The sequence below is a fragment of the Botryllus schlosseri genome, chromosome 9, assembly GCF_051294905.1.
Source record: "Botryllus schlosseri isolate E-star chromosome 9, Bs_hap1, whole genome shotgun sequence".
Classification (NCBI taxonomy): domain Eukaryota; kingdom Metazoa; phylum Chordata; class Ascidiacea; order Stolidobranchia; family Styelidae; genus Botryllus; species Botryllus schlosseri.
Genome location: NC_137244.1, coordinates 27,331,868 through 27,358,699, shown reverse-complemented (window position 1 = coordinate 27,358,699; position 26,832 = coordinate 27,331,868). Strand labels below are relative to the sequence as shown.

The window sequence follows — 26,832 nt, the reverse complement described above, 5'->3', positions numbered from 1 at the left end:
GCTTGTTTTATGTATGACGTAAATTAAAACCATATAAAATGAGGCCGGTTGTAATAAGCTTTTATTGAAAGGAAATCTGAGATAAATAAACGAAAATAGACTTTGATATAAATAATAAGCAGCTGACAAAAGTAGCTAATCTCCGTCATCGGGCAGAATTGAACCCGAGATCTGTAGCGTTTGGAGAACCGGCCGTGAGAGGCTTTGTGATGCGTGAATAGATCGTGTTGGCTCCTTTTTGGGGCGAGTTTGAGAAGGGTTTGATTTTGTTTGACTTTCGGCCGTCCACTTTATGAACAGAAAATATCAGACCGTTGTGATCTGCCTCTCTCTTGTTGAATAAACGGGATTGTGACGCGGCTACGCTTTGCTCGTTGTCGTTCGAGAATTGCCTGAATTCGATTTCCGCAGTCTTTTTGTGGTCTGCGGACTTTGATCGTTCTTGACTGGCCCCATGTGGTTTCAGTATTGATTCGCCTGTGATGGCGGGCCCTTTGCCGCTAAAAGTAAAAAAGATTTGTTCAAATTCTGCACCATGAGGAACTTATTCGGAAAGAAAAAGACATTTAGAAAAATCTTCAAAGGAAAAGACACAAACCTGTGTACTTGATTCGGTGAATTTGGCGTCCGCCCGAGAATTTCGTATTGCTGTAAGTTCTTCGGACCTCCGGAAGTTGGCGGAAGAGAAACGGACAAATCTCGATTCTGCTCTTTAAAAGTTTTATCGTTTTTCGACCCGAAATTCGCGACGATGTCGATTTTCGACACTTTTTCGTCTTTCCTCAAAAAATTGGCTCCGAGATCGATAGTTCTGGAACGCTCGTAAATCGCGCTGCCCCAGTCCCATTCCTTCAGTGAGGTCACAATCCTGTCGTTGTCTAAAGTCCAATCATGACGTCTGCCTTCTTTCAATTCTCCAGAGTATCGGAACGATAAATTTTGAAGCGAAACTGTCGATTTTGTGGTTTTTTCTTCTGATTCTGTTTCGGCAGAGTGCTCACGACTCGTGTCGTCTGACGCTACTTTTCCTGTGGATAAAATAAATATATAAAAATAGTAGCAGTAGTATTAATATAACAATAAATTTATTAGGATATATAGCAATTTTCAAATTATTTTGCGTTTCAGAGTTTTGGGTTACTTTGGCTTTTTAGCAGGATAAATAATAATAATAAATATTAATATAATGTTATTATTATATTTTTAAATAATAACGCTTTTCAAATTATTTTGTGTTGTTTTTGTGCACATTTGAGTTGGGGCTCACCTTTGCTTCCAACCAGGATAAATAATAATAAATAATGAAATAACAATAAAATATTAGGAAACCAGAACAATTTTCAAATTATTTTGCGTTTCAGAGCTGTGGGCTCAGGTTTGCTAATAGTAATAAAAGTAAATATTATTATTATAATATGATATTTATAGCTGACCTCTTTATGCATTGTATAGGAATAACAATGTGACTGTATTACTGAAATTTTAAAAATTTACTGCAATCTCGTCATTTTCGTTTGGGGATAATGAAGGTATTCATTAGTTTTACTGTGAATAAAGAATAGTAATAATATAAATATTTGATAACGGTTTTGGTGGGCTCAACGTTGTTTTTAATCCGGATAAATATTAATATTAAAATTAATAATAGCAAATATCAGTAATTTTAATAATAATGTTAATAAATATTTTCATTTTCAAAATTTTTGTGAGTTTACCTTCGCTTTTGACCCGAAACGAAGAGTTACGTTCATGCGAGGTCCCGATCGGTGTCATGTCATGAAAGGGGTTGTAGAGGAGAAACGGGGGCCTGAACGAAAGGAAAGTGTGGGTGTATGGGTGAGAACAGTGGTGAGGCGGTTCTTACTTATTAGGTTGCGGTCCGAGTTGGTATCGTATTCCGTAGACTTCGGCGTACTTTGCTTTCGTTTCTTCGTCCTTCGCAAAATTGGAAACTCAGATTTCAAAAGTGTGTTCATAATAACAGTTTGTTAACTCATAGTTTCTGTATCTGTATCCAGTTGTTAAAAACGGACATTCTCACTTTGATGCCGTTTTCATCCAATTTTCCGAGCAAAACTTCGTTCTGGCGTCTCCTCTTCTCTTCCTCGGCGATCTTCATTTCCGCGATCCTGTCAAGATATTTGGGAAGGTCAAAAGTCAGTATTAGTATCAGTTCATTCATGATTTCAGCCTTTCAAAAGACTGCGGTACAATGAAAAGATAGGAAGGTGTTGAAAAAAACTGGAGTAGTCTTTGAAACCGGACACCCACCTTCTTGCGGCGCGTTCTTGCATCCTTTCCTGGGCGTAAATAGGGATACCCCCGTTGCTTCGGTTGGTGTATTTGTTCACAAAGCCAGGATGTGCCTGAAAGCAGATAGAGTCCGGAGGTTGACGATTGGAAAATTGTCAGCTTTTTAAAATTAGACTATAATTAGAAGGATAGCAACACAGTTTTTTTCCAAATTAGATCAGAGTTATAGCCACACAGTTTTTTCCAAATATGATTATAATTAGAATTACTGAATTCCCAAAAGCATGGAAATGGAATTAAGTTCACTTCGTATCAAACCAGAGATGATTCTCATAAACACGAGAATGGAAAATATCTGTACACCGAGATTAACTCGTTTCAGATGATGCGGAAATGAGATTAGAATTAAAATGAGAGCATGGAAACATTTTACAGATCAGATTAGAATCAGAATTGCAGATACAATCTTTTTCCAAATTTGATTAGAATTAGAATGACTGCTTTTGCAAAAACTTGGAAATTGCATTAAAGTCCAAATGCGAAAGAAATGCAACAAAAATCAAGTCCATTTCAAATCTAATAAGCGCGAGAATGATGATTGTCGTTACGCCAGGTCCGGCCCGTTTTGCATGATACAGTTCTCCTGCAGCATTTTTAGTAAAACCAGAAATAAAATTAGAATGAAAATAAGACCATAGAAACATTTCACAAATTATATTAGAATAAGAAATTTCGCTATAATTAGTCTAATTAGACAAGAATTATCTAGCTGTTCAAGTCCGATAGTCACCTTGGGTTTCTGAGAATCTTTGCTTTCAAGTTTTTTGCCGACGCTCGAAGGAGCGGAAACCGATTTCATGTAGCCCGGTCGTTTTTTCTTCTTCTTTTTCTTTTTCTGACGATTCGAAATGGGGGATTCTTCGGGGAGTTCGGGCTCAGATTCAGAATCAGAATCGGAGCTCGTACTGAAAACAAAATTCAGTTTTCTGATTTTTGCTACAATGCGATTTTGGGGTTGCCCGACATATGAGAATCAAACTTAACAACCCTAAACCAAATTGTAACCAAGTCACAAGGCTCCGAGTCACAAGTCAATCTCACTTTTATAGCTTTGACTCGAGTCAAGTCGAGTCATTTTCAATTCACCACCGAGTCAAGTCCGAGTCCAGGTCAGCGAGCAGAGGGTCGAGTTCGAGTGATGGTATTGTGACTCGAGTCCGAGTCCAAGCCATTGTGCTGACCGCTCAGTTCCCAGTTAAAGTCTTGTTAAACCCATTTTTTATAACTCTGTTTGGTGATATGGAATGGTTCGCATTTATAATATACTAATTTTCCTACTTTTAAAAGTTTCAACCGCATTTTCAATTACCAGTACCAATAGACGAAATCTCAACAGTGTGGTTACTTCACTATTCTTCGAAATTACTATGAAATGTCGATCTTGGCCGTTTGAGACTCGAGTCATATGACTAGGTTCGAGTCATGTGCATTGTGCAATGACTCGAGTCCAAGTCGAGTCAATACACAGATTGACTTGAGTCGAATCGTTTTCGTATCTTGAGAAAATGACTCGAGTCAAGTCGAGTCATCAGAAAATCGTGACTCGAGTCAAGTCATGACCCGAGTCATTACAACCCTGCCCTAAACTAATCCCAACTCCAAAATTAAACCTTACGCTAACCCAAATCTTACTTCTACTTATAAGAATAGGCTTAAAATAGTTACTTCTTCTTACCATTTGACTTGATAACCCCAATCCTTCTATATATCCTAATCCTAACCCTGAAATTCACCCTCATATCTCCTAACCTGAAAATCAACCCACATGCCCAATTATCGCATGCCGTGCGATAATTACGACTACGGACCTCGATTTTGTTTTGCAACTCACTCGGATTCGTGGGAAATACTCTGATAGTTGATTTGCTCCAAGAGTTCGAAGCACGCGTCGTCAAGAATCGAGTCTTCTGCTTTCGCTTCGTCGACCTTTGACGAAGGCTCATCTGGACAAAGGGCAGTATGTAAAAAATTTGATAAAATAAGTTTTTTTAATTGACAAAATTTTTAAAATTGAAAATAACAAAAAAATAAAAAATTTAATCACGGAATTTCAACGGACTTACTCGGAAAAGACAAAGCCGTCTCTCTGGTAGTTTCTACTCGTAAGTCGACAATATTTGCAGTATCAGGCAAACGTGATCTTGGTGACGTCCAACAAGTATCGCTGCGTTGTTGTTTGTTGTCTTCTGCAGGGAACCGTTCTCTCGTTTTCGCATCGCCTCTCTCCTTTTCAACGACCTCACGGCCTCGACCAGGTTTTGCTACTGACGTTGAAGATTCTTTCTGAGTGATGGCTTCTGGAAGTCTCTCGTCTGCAATAGTCATTGCCCATCAATAGATTCGACACATTCTACATGACTTGATTCCAATCTCGTGCATCACTACCAATCCTTGAAGAAACTGTATTTTTTTCTGCTTGAATAAACATGTCAAGAGTAAGAAAATGAGTCTATTTGAATGCGAGGCCTTCGATATCAGCCGAGAGTTTCAGAGAATATTGTTGAACTCGTCTTGATCTCAATCGTGAACTTCATGACTCAGACTCGAGTGTCAAGACTGTGACTCGAACTCGACCCATTGCTCTCAGACTTCGACTTGACTCAGTGGTGAATTGAAAATGACTCGACTTGACTTGTGTAAAAACTACAAAATCATAATTGACTTGTGACTCGGAACCTTCAATTTTCAACTACTTGAAGTAGTTTTGGAATGTCTTGGAATTATCTCCTTATACTTGTAATTGCGTATAAATGCAATAAATAAATAAAATTGACAAATTTACTTCTACATCTAGCTAGAGTAGCAATACTGCCAACTTAACCATCTAGGACCAAATGTGGTATGATAATGTTATGATTACCTTTACTAATCTTGGCAGGATTTTCGTTAGCCTTCTCAACCGCTGGTTTGCTTTCCATCACCTGAAAGAAGAAACTCATGCTGCAAAAGCTTTTTGCCTTCACCTAAAAGCAACCTACATGTTGGGCCAGATCTCTGGTCAACTCCATGATAACGCGTGTCTTCATGGCTTGACTCTCGGACAGTTGTTGGTAATCCAAGATCGTTTCACATAATGATCTCCCAACAGACAGGAAATCTTCGATGTTGAAATGGCGGCCGGAATCCCTGAAATATTAATTGTAATTTTAATCTAATACGAGAAATGTTTCTATGCCCTCATTCTGATCATAATCTAATTTCTGCTTTGCCTGAAAACGCTAAAGGAAAACTGTATCGTGCGAAACGTGCCAAGCTTGATGTTCAAATGTTTGTCACTCTCGTGCTTATGGGAATGAATTCCAATTTGATAAGAACTGAACTTAATTTTTGTTGTATTTCTTTCTAATTCGGAATTTAATTCAAATTTCAAGTTTAGCAAATTCAGTATTTCTAATTCTAATCTAATTTGAGAAAAGTTTGTATGCTCTCATGTTAACAGGAGAGCTGCATTGTGGGAAACGAGCCAAGCTCGATGTACAAACATTTTCCATTTATATGCTTCTGAGAATCAACTCTAATTTGATATGAACCGACCTTGATTTTTGCTGTATTTCTTTTTTATAATTTGGAAGTTGGTTTAATTTTCAAGTTCAGCAAATTCATTAAATTTTATTTTAATGAAATTTGTAAAAGCTGAAAACGTTTCTAGATGTCGGAATGAGATTCTCTCAAGAGTACAGACGTGGCCCCATTTTTGCCAAATAATGGCAAGAATTACAAACCAAAATACGCAACAAAATCTGTTTAGAAGTAATTGAAAGAGACTCTTGGAGGTACAGAACTTCAATATACAATTGAATAATATATTGATATTTAGATAAACCAGAATATTTTCGACTGACACTCGTCAGGGGGAATCGTCAGAAACTAGTAGACAATTGGAAAGAACTTTTTATAACATACAAAAGTTTATATACAATACGAGTGTCAGCCGAAAATATTCTGGTTTATTTCAATATCAATATATTATCCAAAATTTGCTCACAATTTTTTACGCATCGTCCCCGAAAACGATGCTTCCAACGTAAAGCTGTTTGCGATTCCGAACTGTCGGAACATCACGACACGGCCCGTTGATTCTTTGCATCTTCTGATTGCGTATTTGCTGCCGTGGAAGGAAAACCTTTCGGGCGATCTCTTCTGCATCAGCCAAGGGAACAATCTCTCTTCGATGAAGTCTCGAGCGCAGTCTCTTGGAGTGCGGGTGTCAGCGCCTGTTATAGATACGTCGCATTACGTGTGACCTGATCTCAGACCAGACCTGGGCATTTAAAGACCACTTGCAAAAATTTGCTTGGAATTCAGAATATGAAACCAACTGAAGAGTTTTACCGCATGGAGAAAAATCCTAGGTTGTATAAACCGGAAATGCGTCTACTTTGAAGCCCGTTGATTTATGTAAGTGATGTGCGTATTCCAAATTCGAAATAACACCAATATAGCAAATTATGTAACAATTGAAGTCATGAAAACAGTAACAATGAAGTTTAATACGACAAACAGATGCATTAAACATACAAAACTAATGTGAGATTTGCAAGTTATAGAGTATTAGTATTCACAAACTTGAATTGGAACTTGAAACTTGAATAAATGTTAATGGGTTAGATTTAGGTTTGGGGTTAAATTAGGATTAGGATTACGGTCTGCCAAGTGCCAAATTCACTATTAACCAAATGGAAATATAAAATAATTGCCAACTAATGACTTAGGATCGACCGATGACACTCACTATTCTGTTTCCCAGCAAACATGGCTTTTCGCTCGCAGCCATACATGAACACCAGTGGTTTTCTGCTGTGGCCGTGCAGGTCGCAGTAAAGTGAAATCTGTCAAACTTTAAATGCAAATGAAGCCGTATAATAAAAGTTGAATGGGCACCACCTCATGGTCCTTGCTGAACGAATCTATCATTTGCTTGGTGTGCCACACAGTGGGAAAAGTGCTTTGTTTTGGGTGACGGTAATTGCGGTTTAGATCTCGAGCTGCTAGCGAAGTGCGGTAGTTGCCCACGATCACTCCGTCTGGATTTAACATTGGCACAATCTGTGAAATAATAATACCTGATTTGTTATCATGTCAGTAGCAAAATGAATGTCAGGCTTGTACATTCCATTAATCTAGATATTTGACGGTTAACTAACTGCTGGTTTTTTTTAGTAGTTCTAGTTGCGAGTTTTGTAAAGTGAGTAGTTCTAGTTCTAGTTGCATATTGTGAAAATCCAATAGTTGGTACGAATCTGCCGATACATCACACAACATAACATACTTTGAAAATGAATTTTTTCCGAAGCTGTCGAGCTTTGTAATCTTCGGAAGTTAGAAAATCGATGACCCCTTTCATCATCCAGCTGGCTTGCGATTCGCCGGGATGTACGCGCGCCGTCAGTACGACGCCTTTTTTCTCCTGTAAGCAGACGTGCATGTCAACGTCTCAAGCCATGATTCGAGTTGACTTCTCTGGCCACCACAAGAGAATAAATCGCAACCTACCAAATGTAGATCTTTGTATTTGTCTTTTTCTTTATCCGGAAAATCTGTGATGGTCAGCAGAAAACAAGCGTTTCCCGCCGTGGTCTCGCAGAGAACTTCTCGTTTCACGTGACGCGAAGTGTCCGGGTGAGTCATAATCGAGTCCAGGTGATGCTTAAGGTCAGAGTATGTGTACGGGTAGCAGTGGGCCAGGTAGATGTTGTCCTCTTCCACCTTGTCCCAGTCGAACGAGATCTGGAAACAAAGATAGTTCTTTATCCGTCAACCATATAATACAGTAGGCAATGTTCACAACCCTTCGATTCCAAAAATGAGATAATTTTTTATTATTGCCAAAACATACATTGAGTGAATGCAAGAAGTTATTATTAGCCAGAGGTGGTAAAAGTAGTCAGTGTTCAAGTAAAAGTTGAACACTAAGGTTGTTCAAAAGTAACTTTTTTCTTCAAATTTTACTTGCTATTTGATAAAATTGTTAGGTTGGCTGAAAAATTCTGCACGATAAATTTGGCTCAATTCCATCCTGTAGAAGCAAAGCTATCGAAGTTTAAATAATTTATTTTTAAAAAACGGTATGTAAATATTTTTGAAATTTTACTTGCAACCCCACGAAATTGTTACGTCGTCTAAAAAAACGATGCATAACAAATTTAAACCAATTCCGACCAGTAGAAGCAAAGTTATTGGTGTTCAAAATTTCAGATTTGAAATAATAGTATTTATGGTGGATAGTCCTATTTTATTCATTAGGGAATTTCAAAAATCCAAAATTTCGTGGTTAGTTAACTTTGTAGCAGACTCGAGTAGAAGTAGAACTAGCAGTAACGCCCAAAATTTCTACTTGAGTACAAGTTGAAGTGGCTATTTCCAAGAGATGTCAAGATTAAAATTAGAATGATGGCTACACACTACTGGTTCAGTTCACAAGTATGAAAGTAACACTCTCATAAGCACGAGAATAGCAGATATCTGTACAGCAAGCTTGGTTCGTTTCGCACGATACAATTCTCCAGTAGCATTTTCAGGAAAACCAGAAGTTAGATTAGAATTAGATTGCCGGATTCCAATCTAATTATTCCAATTAGAACTATCTAGTTGTCCAAGTCTGGTCAAAACTACTTCAGGTGGAAGTAAAAATGGAAGGTCTGAATCTTATATAATATATACAAACAAATATTTAGTTTCTGTGATATTTGTGTAGTTTTTATGACAATTACACTCCTAAAAATGATCCAAAGTCAACCCGAAACTACTTTCTACCCGGTTGGCTTTGCCTAAAAAAAACTGATATGAGAAGTGGAAGTAGTCGGAAAATAGAAGCCTACTTGGAGTACTTCGTTACCTCAAACTCCAAACTGTGATACTGCAGGTCGAGTGAGAGAAGTCCGTTCCGCGTCGGATTGCTCCAAGGCATGTATCGGATATTCTCTCCTCTTCTGTGCCAACCCAGCTCCTCATCGTTAGCGAGACGCTCAGAATATACCAGAGGCTTCATCCCTGTTTTGAAAGGTAATAGTGAAAGCTCGAACTGTTTTTCCAAATTTTACATTTTTTTGATACTTGCACATACTAACTATCACTTGTGAAACATATTATTCGTGTATTTCGCCTGCGTATCATACTTTTTCCTCTTCGTGGACAGTGAGGAAAATATTTCATTTGCGATCTAAATCACTGTTGTAATAACGAGGTTATCTTACTGAAGTGGATTAATTTCACGGTTTTCAGTGTCTTAATTTGTTTTTGTTTTCCATTGATTAGCAATTTCTCTGTCGAAATGGCCAATCTTAAGATGTAAACTAGTGAAAAAAAGCATCATCCTTCCTTCAGGCACGCATAGGACACAATGTTTGGTAATGGCGAAGTGACGAAATTTGCCGTCGTAAATACTATTAAATAGTATATTCATATTAAAATGTACCCTAACATTTTTGGCTGACACTCGTCAGGGGTTATCGTCAGTTATTAGAACAGCATTGGAAAGGACATTGTATATCAAAAATCACATTACCAAGTTCTGTACCTCTAAGAAGTCATTACTTTGGTCCCAAAAATTTCGAAATTGCAAATTGTAATAACATCGCTTCAACATGCTTGAATTTAGCATAATTTGATTTGCAGAATTCTTTTAAGCAACCTAACAGTTTCATGGGGTCTTTGGAAAAAATTATTATTTTCGAACAACCCAATAGATCACTCACCATAATTGTAAAGGCTGTCTTTCTTCAAGAGGTTGATGATTGTGAATTTGTATTTTTGGTTTTGCTGCGCGTTCTGCACGCGGAAGTAGTACCATTGCGTGTGTCGTTTCGTGTACATGTCTGTCCGCAGCACCAGCTCGTACTCAAACTCTCCTCTGAAATACGATTAGATCGATAACACTGCAGAAAGTACTGGAGTTGTTCATCTAGAAAATTTTCAGCTTATCCAAATCACGTTAGAATTAGAATGATAGCTACACCGTTCGTCCCAAATTAGATTAGTGGTAGAATTACCACATTCCGAAAAACTTGGAAATTGAATTCAATTCCAAATTAGAAATAAATGCAACAAAAATCAAATTCAATTCGGCGCATTTTCAGGAAAAGCAGAAATTCTATTTGAATCAAAATAAGAGCATAGAAACATTTCACAAATTAGATTAGAATTGAATTACCAGCATTTTTCTCTGATTAGTCTAATTAAACAAGCAGAATTATTGAGTTTTCCTAGTCAGGCAGAAATCATCCTTGCCGCGAGTGACTCACATTCGTCTGACTTGTCTCAGATTTCCTGACTCGAATCGTGACTCGAAGACCAACGACTCGGACACCCCGTCTGGTATGGCATGTGGTAGCGGTACGCGGGACGACCGTTCGCAGTCGTAGATCACCGGCTTCCCTTTCCAGCGATTTTGCTGCTAAAATAATTGGTTTTTAAGACATGTCAAAACTGCTTCAAGTGGAAGTTAAAAATGAAGGTATGCAGAGTATTCGAATGAGTAGTTTTGAAGGCGGACTCTAATCCTAATCCTAACCTACCCTGACCCGTAACTCTAACCCTAGGTTAATAAAATACGATATACATGCATACCAAGTTCTGCATATGACAACTAACGCTCATATTCATCATCATCATTTCATAAAAATTTTTATCAAATCAATACACCACAAGATTGCGATATGATGAAAAGATAGGGTGCCGAAACGACTTGGAGAATTCTTTTAATCAAACACCCACCCACCTTGGCCTACAGCATCTAAATAAGAGGCATGCACACTGGATTTATGAAACATTAATTTTTGAAGTAATACAGTATTGATAATTGCATTGCATTAATAATAATACTTGTTACCAAGTCCCATATATGATAATTCCCACTAATATTCAGTGAAACATTCATTTTCATCTTTATTAGGACATTATATATTTTTGTCCTTGATGTTTTTCGGCACATACACCGACTCATGATATACATACACACGATCTATGCATATGCATACCATGAGTGCATGATGTACATACACGGCTGAGCAAGGAAGGTGCAGATATAGCCTTGTAAGTCTTTCTTAGTCTTGCACCATCCCTCCACGGATACCAGTTTTACTAATGAGGTCTTTGGTCTGACCCGGCCGGGGATTGAACCCACGACCAATCGATCAAGATGCCGAACGCTCCACCATTACGCTATCTTGCCGATTATTAGCACAATATTGGCGCATCGCTTTCTTAATAATAATAGTTATTACCCGGCAAATGATGAATTCAACAAGTTACGTTCATACGCCTATTAGGAGTGGGAGTGGTCTAGAAACATGACCCTTGGTAGAAGCAGGCAATTATGCATTGATTAGACTTTTGTATCAACTCATAGTGAGTCAGCATGGAAACTAGTTATGCGTAACGATATGAGCCATAACCATACAAACTGTACTTGGGTACTCTGAACAGTAGAAGTACTTCATCTATGACGAAAGTCACCTTGTTGGCTGGCAATCGGCTCTCAACGTTTGAATAAAACTCTCCAATGCATTGCGGTTGATGTCGGGATTTGCCTTCACTGCGGTGAACTGAAGTGTGCCGCCATTTTGTGTCAGCAGGTTGGACTTTCACAGTCATACCTGAAAATATGTATGTTGTCTCGTGTAAACCCATGGCTACTAATATGAATAGGGCTAGGGAGCCCTCCCGACAAAATAGAAATTTACGTGATTCTCTGAAAACTGCTGATTTTGGGTACGGATGCCATAATTTTTCAATTCTGGTCGGCGCAGATTCGAGTAATTTCGGCGTCTTCACGATTATTGTTCGGGCTTTTGGAAATTTTGGACACGATGGTAAAAATTGGTTCGAGTCCAATTTGGGCCAGAACATGCTCCGCGGCATTAAATGGCTCGTCCGGTATCTCATTCCCGAAAAGGTCGGTTTATTTTTGGCGAACACAAGGTATTTTAGCAGTTCTCGCTGATAGTTTTTGACAAAAATTTGTTTTTCTTGAGAATAACCAAATTCTTTCATTCCAAGTCTCCTCTCTTTCCCGTTGAACTGTTCTGAAATGTCCTGACTGTTCTCCCATAATTTCGGAGTGGATTTCTTCTTGAATGCTGTCGATGGCACATCTTTTGTGCCGCTAATGCACTGTTGATAACCTATGTTGACTGAATATCCAGTTTTTTGAGATCCCTGTCTTCTATACCCTTTATGTTGCTCCGTGTAAATCGCCATTTTAAATATGAAATTTTCAATACAGAACAGTTGATCTAAAATTACTCAATACACCTGTGAGATAGTTACACATTTCAAATATTCTGTCATTATAATTATGGTTGGGCAAAATGAGGATCTGAGTGATTGGATTCTCAAGCGAGTATCAAGCTTTGAGTCAAGCGTTCGAGTAACACTCATTACGACGTCTTAGCAGTATGAAAGATGTGGAAAATTCAAATATGTACCTTTTATGCGATCACAAAGAGTGCAGTTCTACATCACATTAAAGATAATTTGGTATTTTTTTCAATCACACCTGTTTCATTGAACTTTGTCACAATGTTGTGATTTGATCACAACTTCACAGATATGTTATTTCCATTAAATTTGTCACTAGCTTAGTACTACATGCTTTGTATGCTGAGATACGACCAATCAAGTTCTACAACCTTCCACAGTGGAAAATACTTCCATAACTATAATTTTATTGATAAATAAACTCTTAGTGCTAAGGAGCGAATAATTGACCTACTCGAAATAATCATCTCTCGTTACTCAACTCAAATCATTAGAATTAACATCCGATTCAGTATAGAGTACTCAAATCATTGTGCCCAGCCCAAGTTATAATGCATAATGATGTCTAGCTGTCATTTCTAGTTCTTTTTCATTTTTCTTACTAATTTCATTCCACTAGGAAAAAATCCTACGCTGTGTACGTAGCTAGAATGGAGTTCTGACGGATTCCATGTCACGTCACTAGGAGCAACTTTGAAAGTCTCTCTGTGCTTGAATTGGACACTTACTCTGTCAAGAACCACTTGAAACACTTACGGTCAATAAGCTTTCACCACTTACAACGATGAGGCCGAATCCCTTGTCATGGATTACTGTATTCGCTTTACTGGCCGAGATCTCAGCAGATTTTATGATATCCTCCGTGTAAATTTTCCTGCGATTAAATTAATTCTGCTAATCTTCACTCAAGAACTGATTTCCACAGCTCAAAGTAATTGCGAATGACAAAACATCAACTTGACTGAAAAAAAAACGCCTCTACTGATATAACTAGGGTAAACATGTTCTGAGATCCGAAAAGCAGGACTCTTTTCACAAGTCACAAAAGATGAAGTAGCACTTACTACTAATATTGATGGATTAATAAAAAAAATTGAAAAATTAAAAAAAAATTAAAAAAGGTTATTTTATCGACTCGACTCCCGACAGACCCGTCCCCATGTAAGATTATAATCGGTTGGAGTTGACGTTATTCTTTTAGTCAACCTTGCCGTCAAAATCCAGATTTCGCGTCTATTATGGAATTTTTAGTTGTCTCTGTACGATCGCCTGGATCTGAAAGCTATAAATGAGGACGGATTGCAAAAAATTAGGACATTTTACATTTAGATTCTACTAGATAATTCTAGTTGCCTAATTAGACTGAATAAAGCGAAATTTCGTTATCTAATTCTAATGTAATTTGTGAAATTTTCTATGTTCTGATTTTAATTCTAATCTAATTTCTGTATTTCTTGAAAATGCAACAGCCCAACTGTATAGTGCGAAACGAGCCAAGCTCGGTGTACAGACAGCTGCCATCATCATGTTGTTTTGAGAATCAACTCTGACCACTTTGATATGCAGTGCACTTGATTGTTGTTGTAGTTCTTTATGATTCAGAGTTTTTGTTAATTCATAATTCTAATCTACTATGAAAAAAACTGTACAGCTATCATTCTAATTCTTATCGGATTTTGAAAAGCTGGAAATTTTGTATTTGTCCGTCTTTGGTTACGGATTAGTATATCGGTATCAAAAGAGACATTCTCTTACCAGTTGAAGGTCCAAAGTCCTCTCTTTTCTCGCAGTCTTGGATAAAACTGAAAAACAACACACCATTATAACCCGCACGAAGTAATTTCCAGTCATACAAATGTAACATAGTAAGATATAACTATATAAAAAATCCTGTAAAGCAGTATTAGCAAAAGCAACAAGCATAATGTATGTATTTATTGTTTTGTTAGTCACAACTAGTGGGAGAATTGACACTTTTTTATTTCTTGCAAGTTCTCTACATTTTGGTTCTAAAGATGGCGAGAGTCGCAGGCAGTGGTGAAGGTTTTCACTGGTCATACGGATGCTAAATCTATTGTTTATAAAGTTTATGTTTAAAAACTCTGATTCGCAGCTGTAAGTTGACCGAAACAGAGTGAGAATTTGCACTGCTAATATGCGAAGAGCTGAAAAATTATCTGGGATTTGGTTTTTTTAAAAGAATAAGTAAATATTGAGACAGATCAGGTCCAGATTCAACCCTTCAAAGACCTGCTAGTTGAGTAGCCCTGTCATATACAAACCAGAAGCTAAAAATTCGAAATCTCTGGCATAGCTTACCTGGGGCATTTGCATACTGGTCCATATCCAGGAGGCCAAAACGGTCCGTGCTTGCTCAAGACTATTCCGCGTTTGTCAACGTAATTTCCCTGCCCGATGTGATTCAGCTTGTTTCGACGATTTCGAGAGTTGAGAATATTGGAAAGACCATCTTTGGAATACACCTGAGTAGGATGCGTCTATATTAGAGCCCGAACAATATCGGATTTTTGATCCGATACGGAAAACATCGATATATTCACAAAGGGTTGTAACCAAGTCACAAGGATCCGATTTACAAGTCAATTTCACTTATATATTTCTGACTCGAGTCAAGTCGAGTCATTTCCAATTCACTACCGAGTCAAGTCCGAGTCCAAGTCAGTGAGTAGAGGGTCGAGTCCGAGTCAAAGTGTTGTATCTCGAGACCAAATCATTGTGTTCACTGTTCGGTTTTCAGTTTAATCCGTTTCAACCCACATGAGTGATATAGAATGGCTGCATTCATAATATCGTCATTTTCCTTCATCCTAATAGTTTCTGGCCCTACTTTTCAAGTATCAGGACTGATAGACGAAATGCCAATCATGTGCTGACTTTACTGTTCTTCAAAATTACAATGAAATGTCTGTCATGACCATCCTAGTGCCCAGTCATATGACTTGGTTTGAATCATGCAAAATGCCTCGAGCCAAGTCGAGTCACCAACAATCATGACTGGAGTCGAGTCATGACTCGAATCATTACAACCCTGATTCAACCGATATTCAAAAGATATGGCATCTAGCTTAAGGCGCATATCCAAAACTTGAGAGCATTGACCTGAACAGCTTTCAGCCATTTTTATGCTGGGACATAAAATGAACTAGAAAGGCTGCGTCTGGGCGCCTGTAAGCAAAACGAGGGCTCTAAAACTTGATGAATATTCCCAGGGTAGCAGTTGCAGATTATAGTTCTCTGAATTCCTACTACCAATATGTGATGTCATGGAAACTGCAGATATTTTTTACCTCCCATTGACGATACCAATATTTATTCCAAAATGTGATATTGACTTGATAATAATTATTATAATCAGTCAAGCTCTAGTCAATATTTCCTCACGAGTTGCAAATTTTGTGAAAAGTCAATACCTGAAAGCATTTTCTTTTTGGACCATAGTTAGGGAGGGAGATTCCGTTGAATGTGAATACTCCGACATCACCTCCCATTGGTCTGTAAGAAAGAAGTTTTCTCTTGGAGGTACAGAACTTCAATTTAAAATTGAATAATATAAAACCTGAATATTATGGCAAATCAGGGGTAATCGTCAGCAACTAATTGAGAATTGGAAAGAATATCGTATGTCAACAACTGTATCACCAAATATGACTTGGACAATTAGTACTAATATGAAAAATCTGAAAAGCTTTCAATTGTCGAACTCGGCATCAGACATGGGGTAATCGCGATTAGTAATCGTAATCGATTACGACGATTACAACATTTTCAAGTAATCGTAATCGCAATCGATTACATTCGAAAAAATCCCGAAGTAATCGTAATCGATTCTTCCCATATCTAATCGATTTCTTTGTGAAAGAACGATCACTTTTTATTTATACAAGGACTATGACATAAACTGAACATTCGCGAACAACGAACAGAGATTATATAATTACTAGTGATAGCACAAACGTCGGATTTTCAAACGCCACTGCTCATCATTATTACGTCAGAAGTATCAGCTTTGCTCGCCATTGCGTAAGAAGTATCCACACGTAGGAAATAGATATTCGATGTACAATTTACAATTGTACATTGTAGTGTGATTGTCGGATCCCCCGCCGTGCTGTATATCAGGTTATCAAAACACTCCAGACGCCACTACCTCGCAGCAGCATAATAATCACCACTGCGCCTATAGTTTCAAATAGTAACTTATGTATTGATGTATCGTTATGCTTAGTTAAACGCAGTTTGACCGTTGGTGCTGGCGAGCAACAGGCCTATGTAGCACGTACAAACACCGGACAAAGATTTTGTTCTCATCAAATAAAACATTTCGATTTCCACAATGAAGCATTAAAAATAAACAGCTGCAATCTGCAGATATATATCATAACCGAGTCGTTCTTTGCCGTTTCTCGTAACAGCTACTTGCAGTAGTGGAAGGCAGAATTTTATGTTCACTTTATCTTATTCTCATATGACTCTACTTGAAACGGGCGCCACTCGTCATCTCGCAATTCTTTACTCAACGTGTGAAACTGCCGCTATAGCCATCCTCTTATACACCATGTTAGCGAGGGTTGTGGCTAGAATCAAGACCAAAACAGCAATTCGTCCCCCACTCCAAACGTTAGTCTTGGGCCCCCATAGAACGGTCCATTTTCAAGTAGAAGACTGAATTTCGTCTATAATATTAGTAATTGCATTACATCACTATTGATTTTTAATCCTCTCACACACCCCGTTGGTCAGATTGACCTGTAGAGCTGGGGGCACGTGATTCATAAATATATCATCTGGTATGTTGTTATAATTATTTCATTGTATGTTGTTCATTCGTGACCTCCGGTCTGTTATATAATCAAAAGATATTGTAGTCGCCCAAACGTAGCAGATTAAAAGAAGAACTTTCGTGAGACGCACACACAAATTGTACTTTTGAGTCCCCTTCGAGCTCGCTCCCCAGCCTATTGGGGAGGTTGGGGTGCGGTAGTTACGGACCTGGCAAGAATACAAATCGTTGGGTGCGATAAATCGTCCCCTATAAAGTTGGGTAATTGGTACATTCTGACGTAACCAGCAAATGACGCATCATTTACAAATAAAGTTGCTATCTCATTAGGCCTTTTTATCGCAATACTTATATTGTGTTCCAATATATCTTCTAAGGTTAGCTCTTAGAAGCAAAACAAATGTAATCGTGAGTAATCATGATTACTTTTCCAATGTAATCGTAATCGTAATCGACTACTTCCTGATTTTGCTGTAATCGTAATAGCAATCGATTACATTCATGCAGTAATCACCCCATGTCGGCTCGGCATCAGCGACATGGATGTTAGAATAATCGAGACGAAAAAATTGCTTAAGCTCAATGTACTAAATTTTGTACAATTTTTTAAATTATTCCCTAGTTTTGACTCACTTCAATCCGGAAACGTTGTCATGTTTTGGCAAAGTGAGGAAGTTTAAGGATGAAGGTGACGTATCGAACAATGTCACATCCAAACCCCCGCGCATCTGACGACCCTCACCCGATGGCATCGCAGCCCCATATCGGAAGAGTCCTGAAAACAAAATTTTATAAATTTAAAAAAATAAAAAAATATTTATAAAAATAAAAATAACTCAATACAAAAAAAGCTTATCGTGAATATATCAATAATATGAAGTTTCATGTAATTCTGAAGTTGTGTATCCTAAATTGCTTGTTTATTGTATCAAGGGCAGCCTATATCAAATCCAGTTCAAAAACTTCAAATGAGTGTTTCATCTGCCATAGAACAGCCCCTATTGCGAAATTTGATTTCTGCGGCGAAATATAACAATATCAGCTTTTCCATTATATAAACATGCCACTCGGAATTTCATTTAAATCAGTGGTTCTTTGCTAAAAAACATTACGGTAATCTGCAAGTCTTCTGTGAACCCAAAATTTTCGCTTAGTCATAAAATACATTAACATAAAATACTTGTGCACAGAATGAACCGTGCATCAACAACAATGTTAAAAGAACTAACCACAAAACAAAAAAGAATGCTACATATTATGTATATGTGTGTTATATTAGAGATCTATTTTTTCATATATTCATAATCATAAGGCTGATTTATGTATTACTGACTTGAAAGAATTGGAGGCAATTTTTATTATTTAATAAATAAACCTGTTCAATTGTTTGATTTGTGTCATCGGGTCAGTTGCTCAAGTACAACGACGATACTCACCATTTTTGCGAGCAAAGTCGAATCCCGGTAAGCTCTTGCTCGCAAAGTTTTCGAATCTGTGATTTCTCGTCAAAGCAGCCACTCTGATAAAGAATAATAGAGTGTTGAGGTAGAGTGATAAGGCCCCTCCACCTCGGTCTTCTACTTGAGTAGGCCTACTGGACGCTACTTGCAGTACCAGCAGAGGTGGTCGGTAATGAAGTACTATTCAAGTTCTACTCGAGTAGGTTCTGCACTATTTGCTCAAACTAAGACTAGAACACTTACTTTTCATTGACTTGGAAATCACTACTTCTACTTGTACTTGAAAAAGCCTACTTTTCATAGCTTCATTTCTTCCACTCGAAGTAGTTTACACATGTCCAGTAAATCACTAATACTTGTACTTGTACGTGAGTAGAAATTTACATTAGCCTACTTCTTCTTGAGGACCAAACACTCACTACTTTGACCATCAGGAGTTATTTCATGCAATTCTTATGAAAATTCCACTATTAAAAGTGATGCAAACTACTTTCTACTTTTCAAAATTCCTACTTTTCAAAATTCAAATTATAAAAAGTAAGTTGTTTTGCCTAAAAATCTGTTTCAATAGAAGTAGAAGTAGTCCGTAAGCATAACCTCTTGAGCAAGTAGTGCACGTATGCAAAACCTACTTGAGAGCTCTAAAAAAGTACAAGTACTTCTTTACTGGCCACTTCTACTTCTTAAGAGTACTCAGGTGGTTAAGATTTTACACTACCAGTTACGCATATTTTAGTACTTTCACAGAGCAGCTTTCAGTTTTCTAGCCAAATCTGATCTAGAATACTCTAGCATACCCTAATCTAGAATACGGTACTCACTTTTTACCTGGCAAATACTACTTGTATATCCTACTTCTACTTGATGACCAACACTGACTATACTTTGACCAATTTGAGCACTAGAATGATTCTGCTTCTAAGTAACTACTAAAGTAGTTTAAATAAAGCTCTAAGCTTCTTTAGGACTATTATATTCTGGAAGACGAAACGTACTTTTCTGCATAGTTGACATCGATATACTTGAAGCCTCTCTCGCTGGACGTCTCATCCGACAATCGAGCAAATATTGGTGGTTGCCCGTGGCTCAAAGTCTTCAATTTCATGATTTGAAGATTCTGTCGATATCACAGCATTTGTGAAAATGACTAACGCCGATTCATTGATGAATCTACAAAATTTGACACTGCCTATGCACCGGAACCCTTCAGCCACTGGTAGTTCTTTCATAGCTGTCGACCGGTTCGTTTCGTGTGTCATGTTGAAGGGCTCCCGTTGAATTTATATCAATATAATCCTTACCACTACAATAGCAATTTAAAGAGGAAGTGAACACCGTCAAAACAATACAATTGTCTGTCCTTTGCCAGCGCGTACCGGCGTCACAAAATCAAAACAAGCCGATATCGGGTTACCATGTCAACACGTGGACGGGGTTAAAGATGATCGTTTTATCAATGCTTGGGAGGTACGGCGATTATTAAATTACTTATGATGATGTGACTGGGGGTCTCGCATTCCAAGTAATCTGTGACTCGTGAAGTTTTACAGCCAGAGTCGCATGTCGTGGGCAACTAGCTTCACGCGATATGCATATCAATGCTTTCCGGGTATTTCAGTGCTTGTTCTGCTGAAAACCTCCATGATTTTTGGAGATTGCATTTTCATACACAATACGGACAGCCTCGGCATTTCATAATGAATATTAATCAGCGCTCGAGATTACCGGACCTCTCGACACATGCCACTTTATTTTTCATCACTGGTCATTTTATGTTATCCCTGTTGTTTATTAGCAATTTTTATTAGAGAGAATGGGGGTATTCGGAGTCGTCTGCACCATCGAGATGCTTTTGACGACGGAGATGCGATACGACCGTAAGGTCGTCTAGTCAGCACCCCCACTTTTTTCTCTCCTCCATGGTATCCATGGATGCCGAGCGCCTAACAGGATAGCGGCGGATACCAGTTTTCGAGTCTTAATTGGTCTGACCCGGCCGGGGATCGAACCCACGACCTACCGATCAAATAGCCGGACGCATCGCCATTACACTATCTTGCTCGGTCAGTTATCACTATCAGTATCACTATCACTATCAGTTCAATGCACCATAAAAATTTGTGATATAGGAAGGTGTCGAAACGACTTGGATTAGTCTTTGGAATCAGACACCCACCCTGGTCCAGGCGATGTAAAGAGGAGGCATGCACATTACACAAGCACATGCACACTGAATGAAAAGTAAATGAAGATAGTAATGCAAGCGACAAAAATAATGTCACGGAAGGCGAGATTGATAGGTCAGGTCGTGGTCTGGTAATCTTGAGGACGGACCAGTCATCCACTGTGCATGCCTACTCCAAGTCGCTTGGCCACCTACCTATCTTTTATTGTATTGTAATCTTGTGGTGTATTGGTCTGATGAAATCATTAATGATAAAATGATACTGATCATATAAATACGGACAATGTAATTTTATGGTCGTAGTTTCAGCATTTCCGTTTCACGGAACCATTTAAAACTAGCCCGTTGACCCCGAACTGTTCAAGCTCCATAGGACCACTAGTCTACAGGCCTCCTATAACACCCTCAATTGGAGAGCGAGTTCGTGGACAAGCAACAGCATGATGAGATGAGGGTGACGGAATGGGTGTATTCAATTTGTCAATGTCGCCAATGTCACCAATGTCGCCAATGTCGCTAATGCCGTCAATGTCAACAATGCCCACAATTAAAGTAATCACCCAGTAATTTGACAATGTCGCCAATGTCGACGTGTATCTATTTTGCCTTGCTCTTTCCATTCCTTGTGAGTGAATTACAATTAGAATTATAACTACACAATGTTTTCCTAATTCCATTCTAAGATATAGAAAAACTGAAATTAATTTTAGAATTATAATAAGAGCGTATTATAGTCTAAGTTAAAAAATTAGATTAGAATTCGAATTATTGCATTATAATTTTTGTCCTTGATGTTTGCAACACCAATGTGTTGCGGGTTCGAGTCCGACGGAGGTAGACTCCAGAATTACTCCCTAAGTGTTGGAGGTTTATGTAGGCTCCTCCTCGCCAGTTCGTCCGTGTAAGAGGTGTCTTATAAAAGCCAAAAAGTGGGCCGTGCTACAAGTCGGCAGCTACAGAATATAACTGAAGAACATCAATCAATCAATCAATCAATCAGGTTCATTAATATTTTCATCGATTCAAAACATCACAAGACTGCGATAAATGTAAAGATAGGAAGGTGTCGAAACAACTTGGAAAGTAGAAGTAGTTCGTTACTGGCCACTTCGGAGTGTAAGTCAACGAAATAGTTGAACCGCACTTTTTACTCCCGGTTCATGTAATTTTGCCCTAATTTTCAAAGCGAGTGTATTTTTTCAACTTAGTGTTATATTTAGTAGATTCAGTAGCTGGCGATTAAGCGGTGGGCGTATATATGCATGACGGTCGAAAACTTTAGAAGTAATAATGTACTTCTGTGAATCAAATCGCATTGTTCAAACACAATATAGTCCGGCCCACGTATTATACTTCAATAAAGATAAATCTTTTGTAAACACGAACAAATAATGAAACTTGTCAAGTGGTCTATTGTGGGCAAACAAAAGGCGCACTCTTAAAACTCCAAGTATCTCGACCTCGATACAAATACCGGTCGTGCCTACAACTTAACACGAGGAATGCTTTAAAGTTTCCTTTTTTAAACACTCGGGGAAGTTGTATTAGCTTTGATAGAGATTTTCGATAGTAATAAACATAAGTTATTATTGAATTCAAAAACTCACCCTCCACCGATTTTGGTCTCTGTCTCTCCTCTTTTGCAATTTACGTTTTGCCAACGGGGGATTGTCGAAAGCTTTACGAACTTGGCTGTTCAGGTCGTCCTCGATTCGGTCCCGAATTGTTGCTTTCCAATCATTTTCTTAAAGGTATATTATCACATGGTCAAACCATAGAGCATTTGAATATGGTAAATTTACACCATTTCAAATATCGCAATGCAGGATGCCCGATATAACGATATCTCGAAGTCGAATACGTATTCCATTCTCAAACAGAGTACAAGTACAGTTTTGAAATCGAACATAGGAGAACGTATTCCTTGTCACGTAAATTGCATTGCAGTTATTTATTACCTTCCTTCCTTTTCTTTTCAGCTATGAAGCTCATAAGATCTCCGAAGCTCGCCTTTTCTCTTTTCACGTCCATGGTCGAGTCATTCTCAGACCTTTTCTATCACCTCGTTGGACAACTAGATAAGACTAGTTGTCTAATCAAAGTAACCAAAGCTAAATGTCAGTAATCTAATTTTAATCTACTATCTGGTTTTCTTGAAAATGCTTCATGAGAACTATATAGTGCGGAACGAAGCTCAATGCCTCCTCTTTACATTGGCTAGGCCAAGGTGGGTGTCAGATTCCATAGACTACTCCTTGTCGTTTCGACATCTTCCTGTCTTTTCATTGTATCGGATTTTTGTGGTGTATTGAACTGGTAAAATTGCTAATAAACCAATGATGATGATGATGATGTACAGACATTTGCCTTTCTCATGCTTATGAGAACCAACTTGATTTTTGTAGTATTTCTTTCTGATTTGGAATCTAATTCAATTTCCAATTTTTGCGAATTCATTAATTATTATTCTGATCTAAATATAGACTTTTGTAGGTATGATTGAATAATAGATTTCTATTGCATAAACCCGAATATTTTCAGGGATTATCGTCAGCAGTAGAGAAAACTACGTAGCTATCACTCTAATTCTAATCTACTTTGTAAGAGCTGGAAGTTTTCTAGTTACCCGACCCCGATAGCCTCATCGTGTTGTGAATTTAATCGTTTTTCTTGAGCACTGATCTAAAGGTTTTATGCATCGATACATCGCCTAGAACTTTACAAAATATCTACCTTACTCATTAACAAATCCGCGAAAGATTGAGGAACGTGATTGCATAAACTTTTGAATTGCTAGCTTGCAAAAAAGTAAATATGTCGAGGTAGGTTGCAGATAAATGTTTATACCTACTTAGGTATAAACCGTAAAGAAGTCAGCCATCCCGTAGTTATATATCACTGGTTTATGATATAGAAAGCGGAATCTCGTGAGAAGCCATTATTTGTTAACCGCTACCGAACACGCGCGGTCACGAACCACAAACATAAACCTACAACGTGACTAACTTCGCCTCCCTTTCATGTCAACTCCTGACTACTGTTACACGAGACAGACTGACAACTTGAACGAACATCTTTCCAGGACCGAGTTGAGGCGTCTTCGATATCAAGTTTCGTTTATTTTGACGCGTTGTGGAAATCGCCCACTCGGTTTCACTCGGTAAACAAACTCTGTATCGAATGTTGACGGTGATTGAAAAACGCGCCGGTGGCCGACTCTTAAGACGACGTATTCCAGGTTTGTATAAACTACTGGATTTTAAACATTACAACTAAAACTATATAATCCGCGAGTTAGCCGACTAAAACATAATTAACTAATAACTTATCTATTACTAAATTGCTAAGATATATCGGAGATATAATCAGCATTTTAAAAGAATGAGATTTCGAGTTTGAAATGAAAGGGGTTTCGACCCCCGAAATTCACCCCAATGGCTATCCCACTTTTAGTAGTAATGACACTGCTGAGCTAGCAATTGCTGCAATAACACCTCACAAACGAATTCACACAGGTATCACGATTCACGTCAAGTTACATGTATTCCTAGTTGTTCTAATACTAGTGTAGGCCTGCACTCTTAGCCAAAAGGTGAAGCAACAGAAGCTAACTCAGAATTATATAGCGGTTATATTCTACGTACATACGTGCAAGAATCATTTGTATTAAAATGTCGTCTTTGATTTATACCGCGGTATAAGTCTGAGGTTTCGCGTACCAGGAGTGTATATTTGCACCCGTATTCCAGGGGTGGTGCACGGGTGTGAATACACACTCTTTTCGCTAAGGCTGTACCCCGGCCGCTCCAAAGAAAAGAAGTTGGATAAATCTCGACTCAAGTTCTGCTGAGACTGCTGATATATCACCCTTTAGTCTGCTTTGAACTGTAAGAGGAATTTTGTCAATACAAATCACTACATGAGTTCGATACATTGAAGAGATAGGAAGGGAGGATATCGGTTTGCGGTTTCGGAAGGCCTGATTACTTTATCATCACCGATTGCCCGATTGGTGATGGCGCTTGATGACTTGCAAGAGATTTCACCTTTACACCTTGCATAGGACCGAGCATCTTGTGACTCCAAGTTCAAAAGTTGCCACAGTCTCTGGATTATACGACCTGCGGATTCCAGCTCTCAGGCTTCTGTCAAAGCAACAACAAGCGGAGTACGAGCGCCACCGAGTAGCTATAACTAAGTCATATACGCCAAGCCCCGGAAAAACAACAACGCTCGGCAAGGCGACTTGCTCAGGTTCAGACAAACAATGAAGATCCATCTTCGTCAACGAATTGACACATTTCGAACGCTGTCACCGAGAAGTGTTTTGTAATAAAATTCACTCCATAAACTTGGGCAACTATAGATAATTCTAGTTGCCAAGATTAATAATAGCAAAATATCGGTAATCTGATTCTCTTATGTGTGGAATGTTTCTATACTCTAATTTTCATTTTATAGTCTGATTTATGATTTTCCTGAGAACACCGCAGCAGAACTGTATAGTAAAAAACGAGCCAAGCTCGGTGTACTTGTACAGTCATTTGCTATTCTCGTACTTATATGAGATTCAACTCTGATTATATATGAACTGAACTTGTTTTTGTTCTATTTCATTCTAATTCAGAATTCAATTCAATTTCCAAGTTTTCGCGAATTCAGTATTTGTAATTGTAATCTGATTTGGAGCAGCGGCTCCTTCGTGCAACGGCGCTGGGTCCGGAAATCATTTTTTTTTTAAATAGTTTGAAGAATATTCATAAGTCGTCCGTCTTGTCGCCGATAGATTTCGCGGCAACGTGTTTACAAGAGAAACGTACCCGTTGCCTGGCCCAGGAATTCCGCGGCGTGTAATCTAAGAATCTGCCTTTGTTTCCAAATCCATGACTCTCTCGGTGTTTACAATTCAGGACACAGCGATCAGACTTATTAGTAGTTGTAAGATACAGCTGATGTCGCGACAATGTAGATGCAGAAAACTGCAGGAAATAGCGCCAAAACTACAGGCCTTATTAGCGTCAAACGTAGTATAGTTAATACTGTTGCTAGGATACGACAATCACCGTGTATACAGAATTGATAGAGTCCCGAGTTGTTGTTTGCCAGCGTTTTATTTGCTTGCTTTCGTTTGTGTGCATACATGCTTGCAATTGAAGAGGTCCGCACGTAGCACTGTTTGTATTGTACTCTACTTTTACAACTTTATAACTTTACAAGGAAGTCGGATTGGAAGTTGCGCGTTCTTCGCCTTGAAGACCACCAAAATTGGCGATATTACAGAAATCTGTGAGATTTAGCATCTGAATAATAATAATTCTATCATTTCGAAACATCACAAGGCTGCGATGCTAGTGTAAAGAGATAGGAACGTATCGAAACGACTTGGAGTATAATCTTTGAAATCAGACACCCACCTGGGCCTGGGCCTGGGCGATGTGAAGAAGAGCCATGTTCACTGGATTTAAAGAAATAAGTGATGACATGAAACTGATAGGGATGAAAAATGTAATCCTTGTAATCCTGAGAAATTTAGTATTCATTTAGTCAGAAAGCAAAGTTCCAGTGTAGGTTTAAAACGTTAAAAGCCGGAGAGATGTAGAATGTTTCCTGTTTCATATCGGTGAGACATGGCCAAACAAGTGGAGCATGTGTTCAACATAGGGGGTCAACAGTCAGTATTGATATTCAAGTAGAAATGGAAGTAGAAAATTAAGTTACGTAAAGTTCTCGAATAAGAATAGTTTCAAAAAGTAAATTTGGCTGAGATTCGTACATTTTTTACTGTTATAATCGCTAGTGGATATTTTTGAAATTGC

The 26,832-nt window shown here is 38.3% G+C and overlaps 1 protein-coding gene across 1 annotated transcript; it reads right to left on the bottom strand.

Moving 5' to 3' along the window:
* Positions 1 to 39: 39 nt before the first annotated feature.
* On the bottom strand, positions 40 to 23,149 carry LOC145445900 (uncharacterized). Its single transcript, XM_080324056.1, has 28 exons — positions 22,975 to 23,149; positions 22,624 to 22,760; positions 19,827 to 19,948; positions 18,808 to 18,890; positions 18,005 to 18,146; positions 16,002 to 16,083; positions 14,890 to 15,053; positions 14,326 to 14,372; positions 11,767 to 11,906; positions 10,554 to 10,705; positions 10,008 to 10,162; positions 9,149 to 9,303; positions 7,807 to 8,040; positions 7,583 to 7,720; positions 7,198 to 7,359; positions 7,046 to 7,142; positions 6,299 to 6,527; positions 5,292 to 5,439; positions 5,174 to 5,234; positions 4,377 to 4,625; positions 4,145 to 4,256; positions 3,044 to 3,218; positions 2,272 to 2,366; positions 2,042 to 2,129; positions 1,865 to 1,935; positions 1,716 to 1,807; positions 599 to 1,028; positions 40 to 500 (listed from the first exon to the last, which is right to left on the bottom strand). The coding sequence occupies exons 1-28, from the start codon at positions 23,045 to 23,047 to the stop codon at positions 146 to 148; spliced, it is 4,188 nt and encodes a 1,395-aa protein (XP_080180182.1). The 5' UTR covers positions 23,048 to 23,149; the 3' UTR covers positions 40 to 145.
* Positions 23,150 to 26,832: the final 3,683 nt, after the last annotated feature.

Excerpts from the sequence above, each read along its gene's own strand:
- LOC145445900 (XM_080324056.1), bottom strand. The coding sequence starts at position 23,047 with ATGGACGTGAAAAGAGAAAAGGCGAGCTTCGGAGATCTTATGAGCTTC. Across the intron at positions 14,373-14,889 it reads CCAGTATGCAAATGCCCCAG|TTTTATCCAAGACTGCGAGA; the intron begins GTAAGCTATGCC and ends GTTGTTTTTCAG. Across the intron at positions 1,808-1,864 it reads CTCGGACCGCAACCTAATAA|GCCCCCGTTTCTCCTCTACA; the intron begins GTAAGAACCGCC and ends CCTTTCGTTCAG.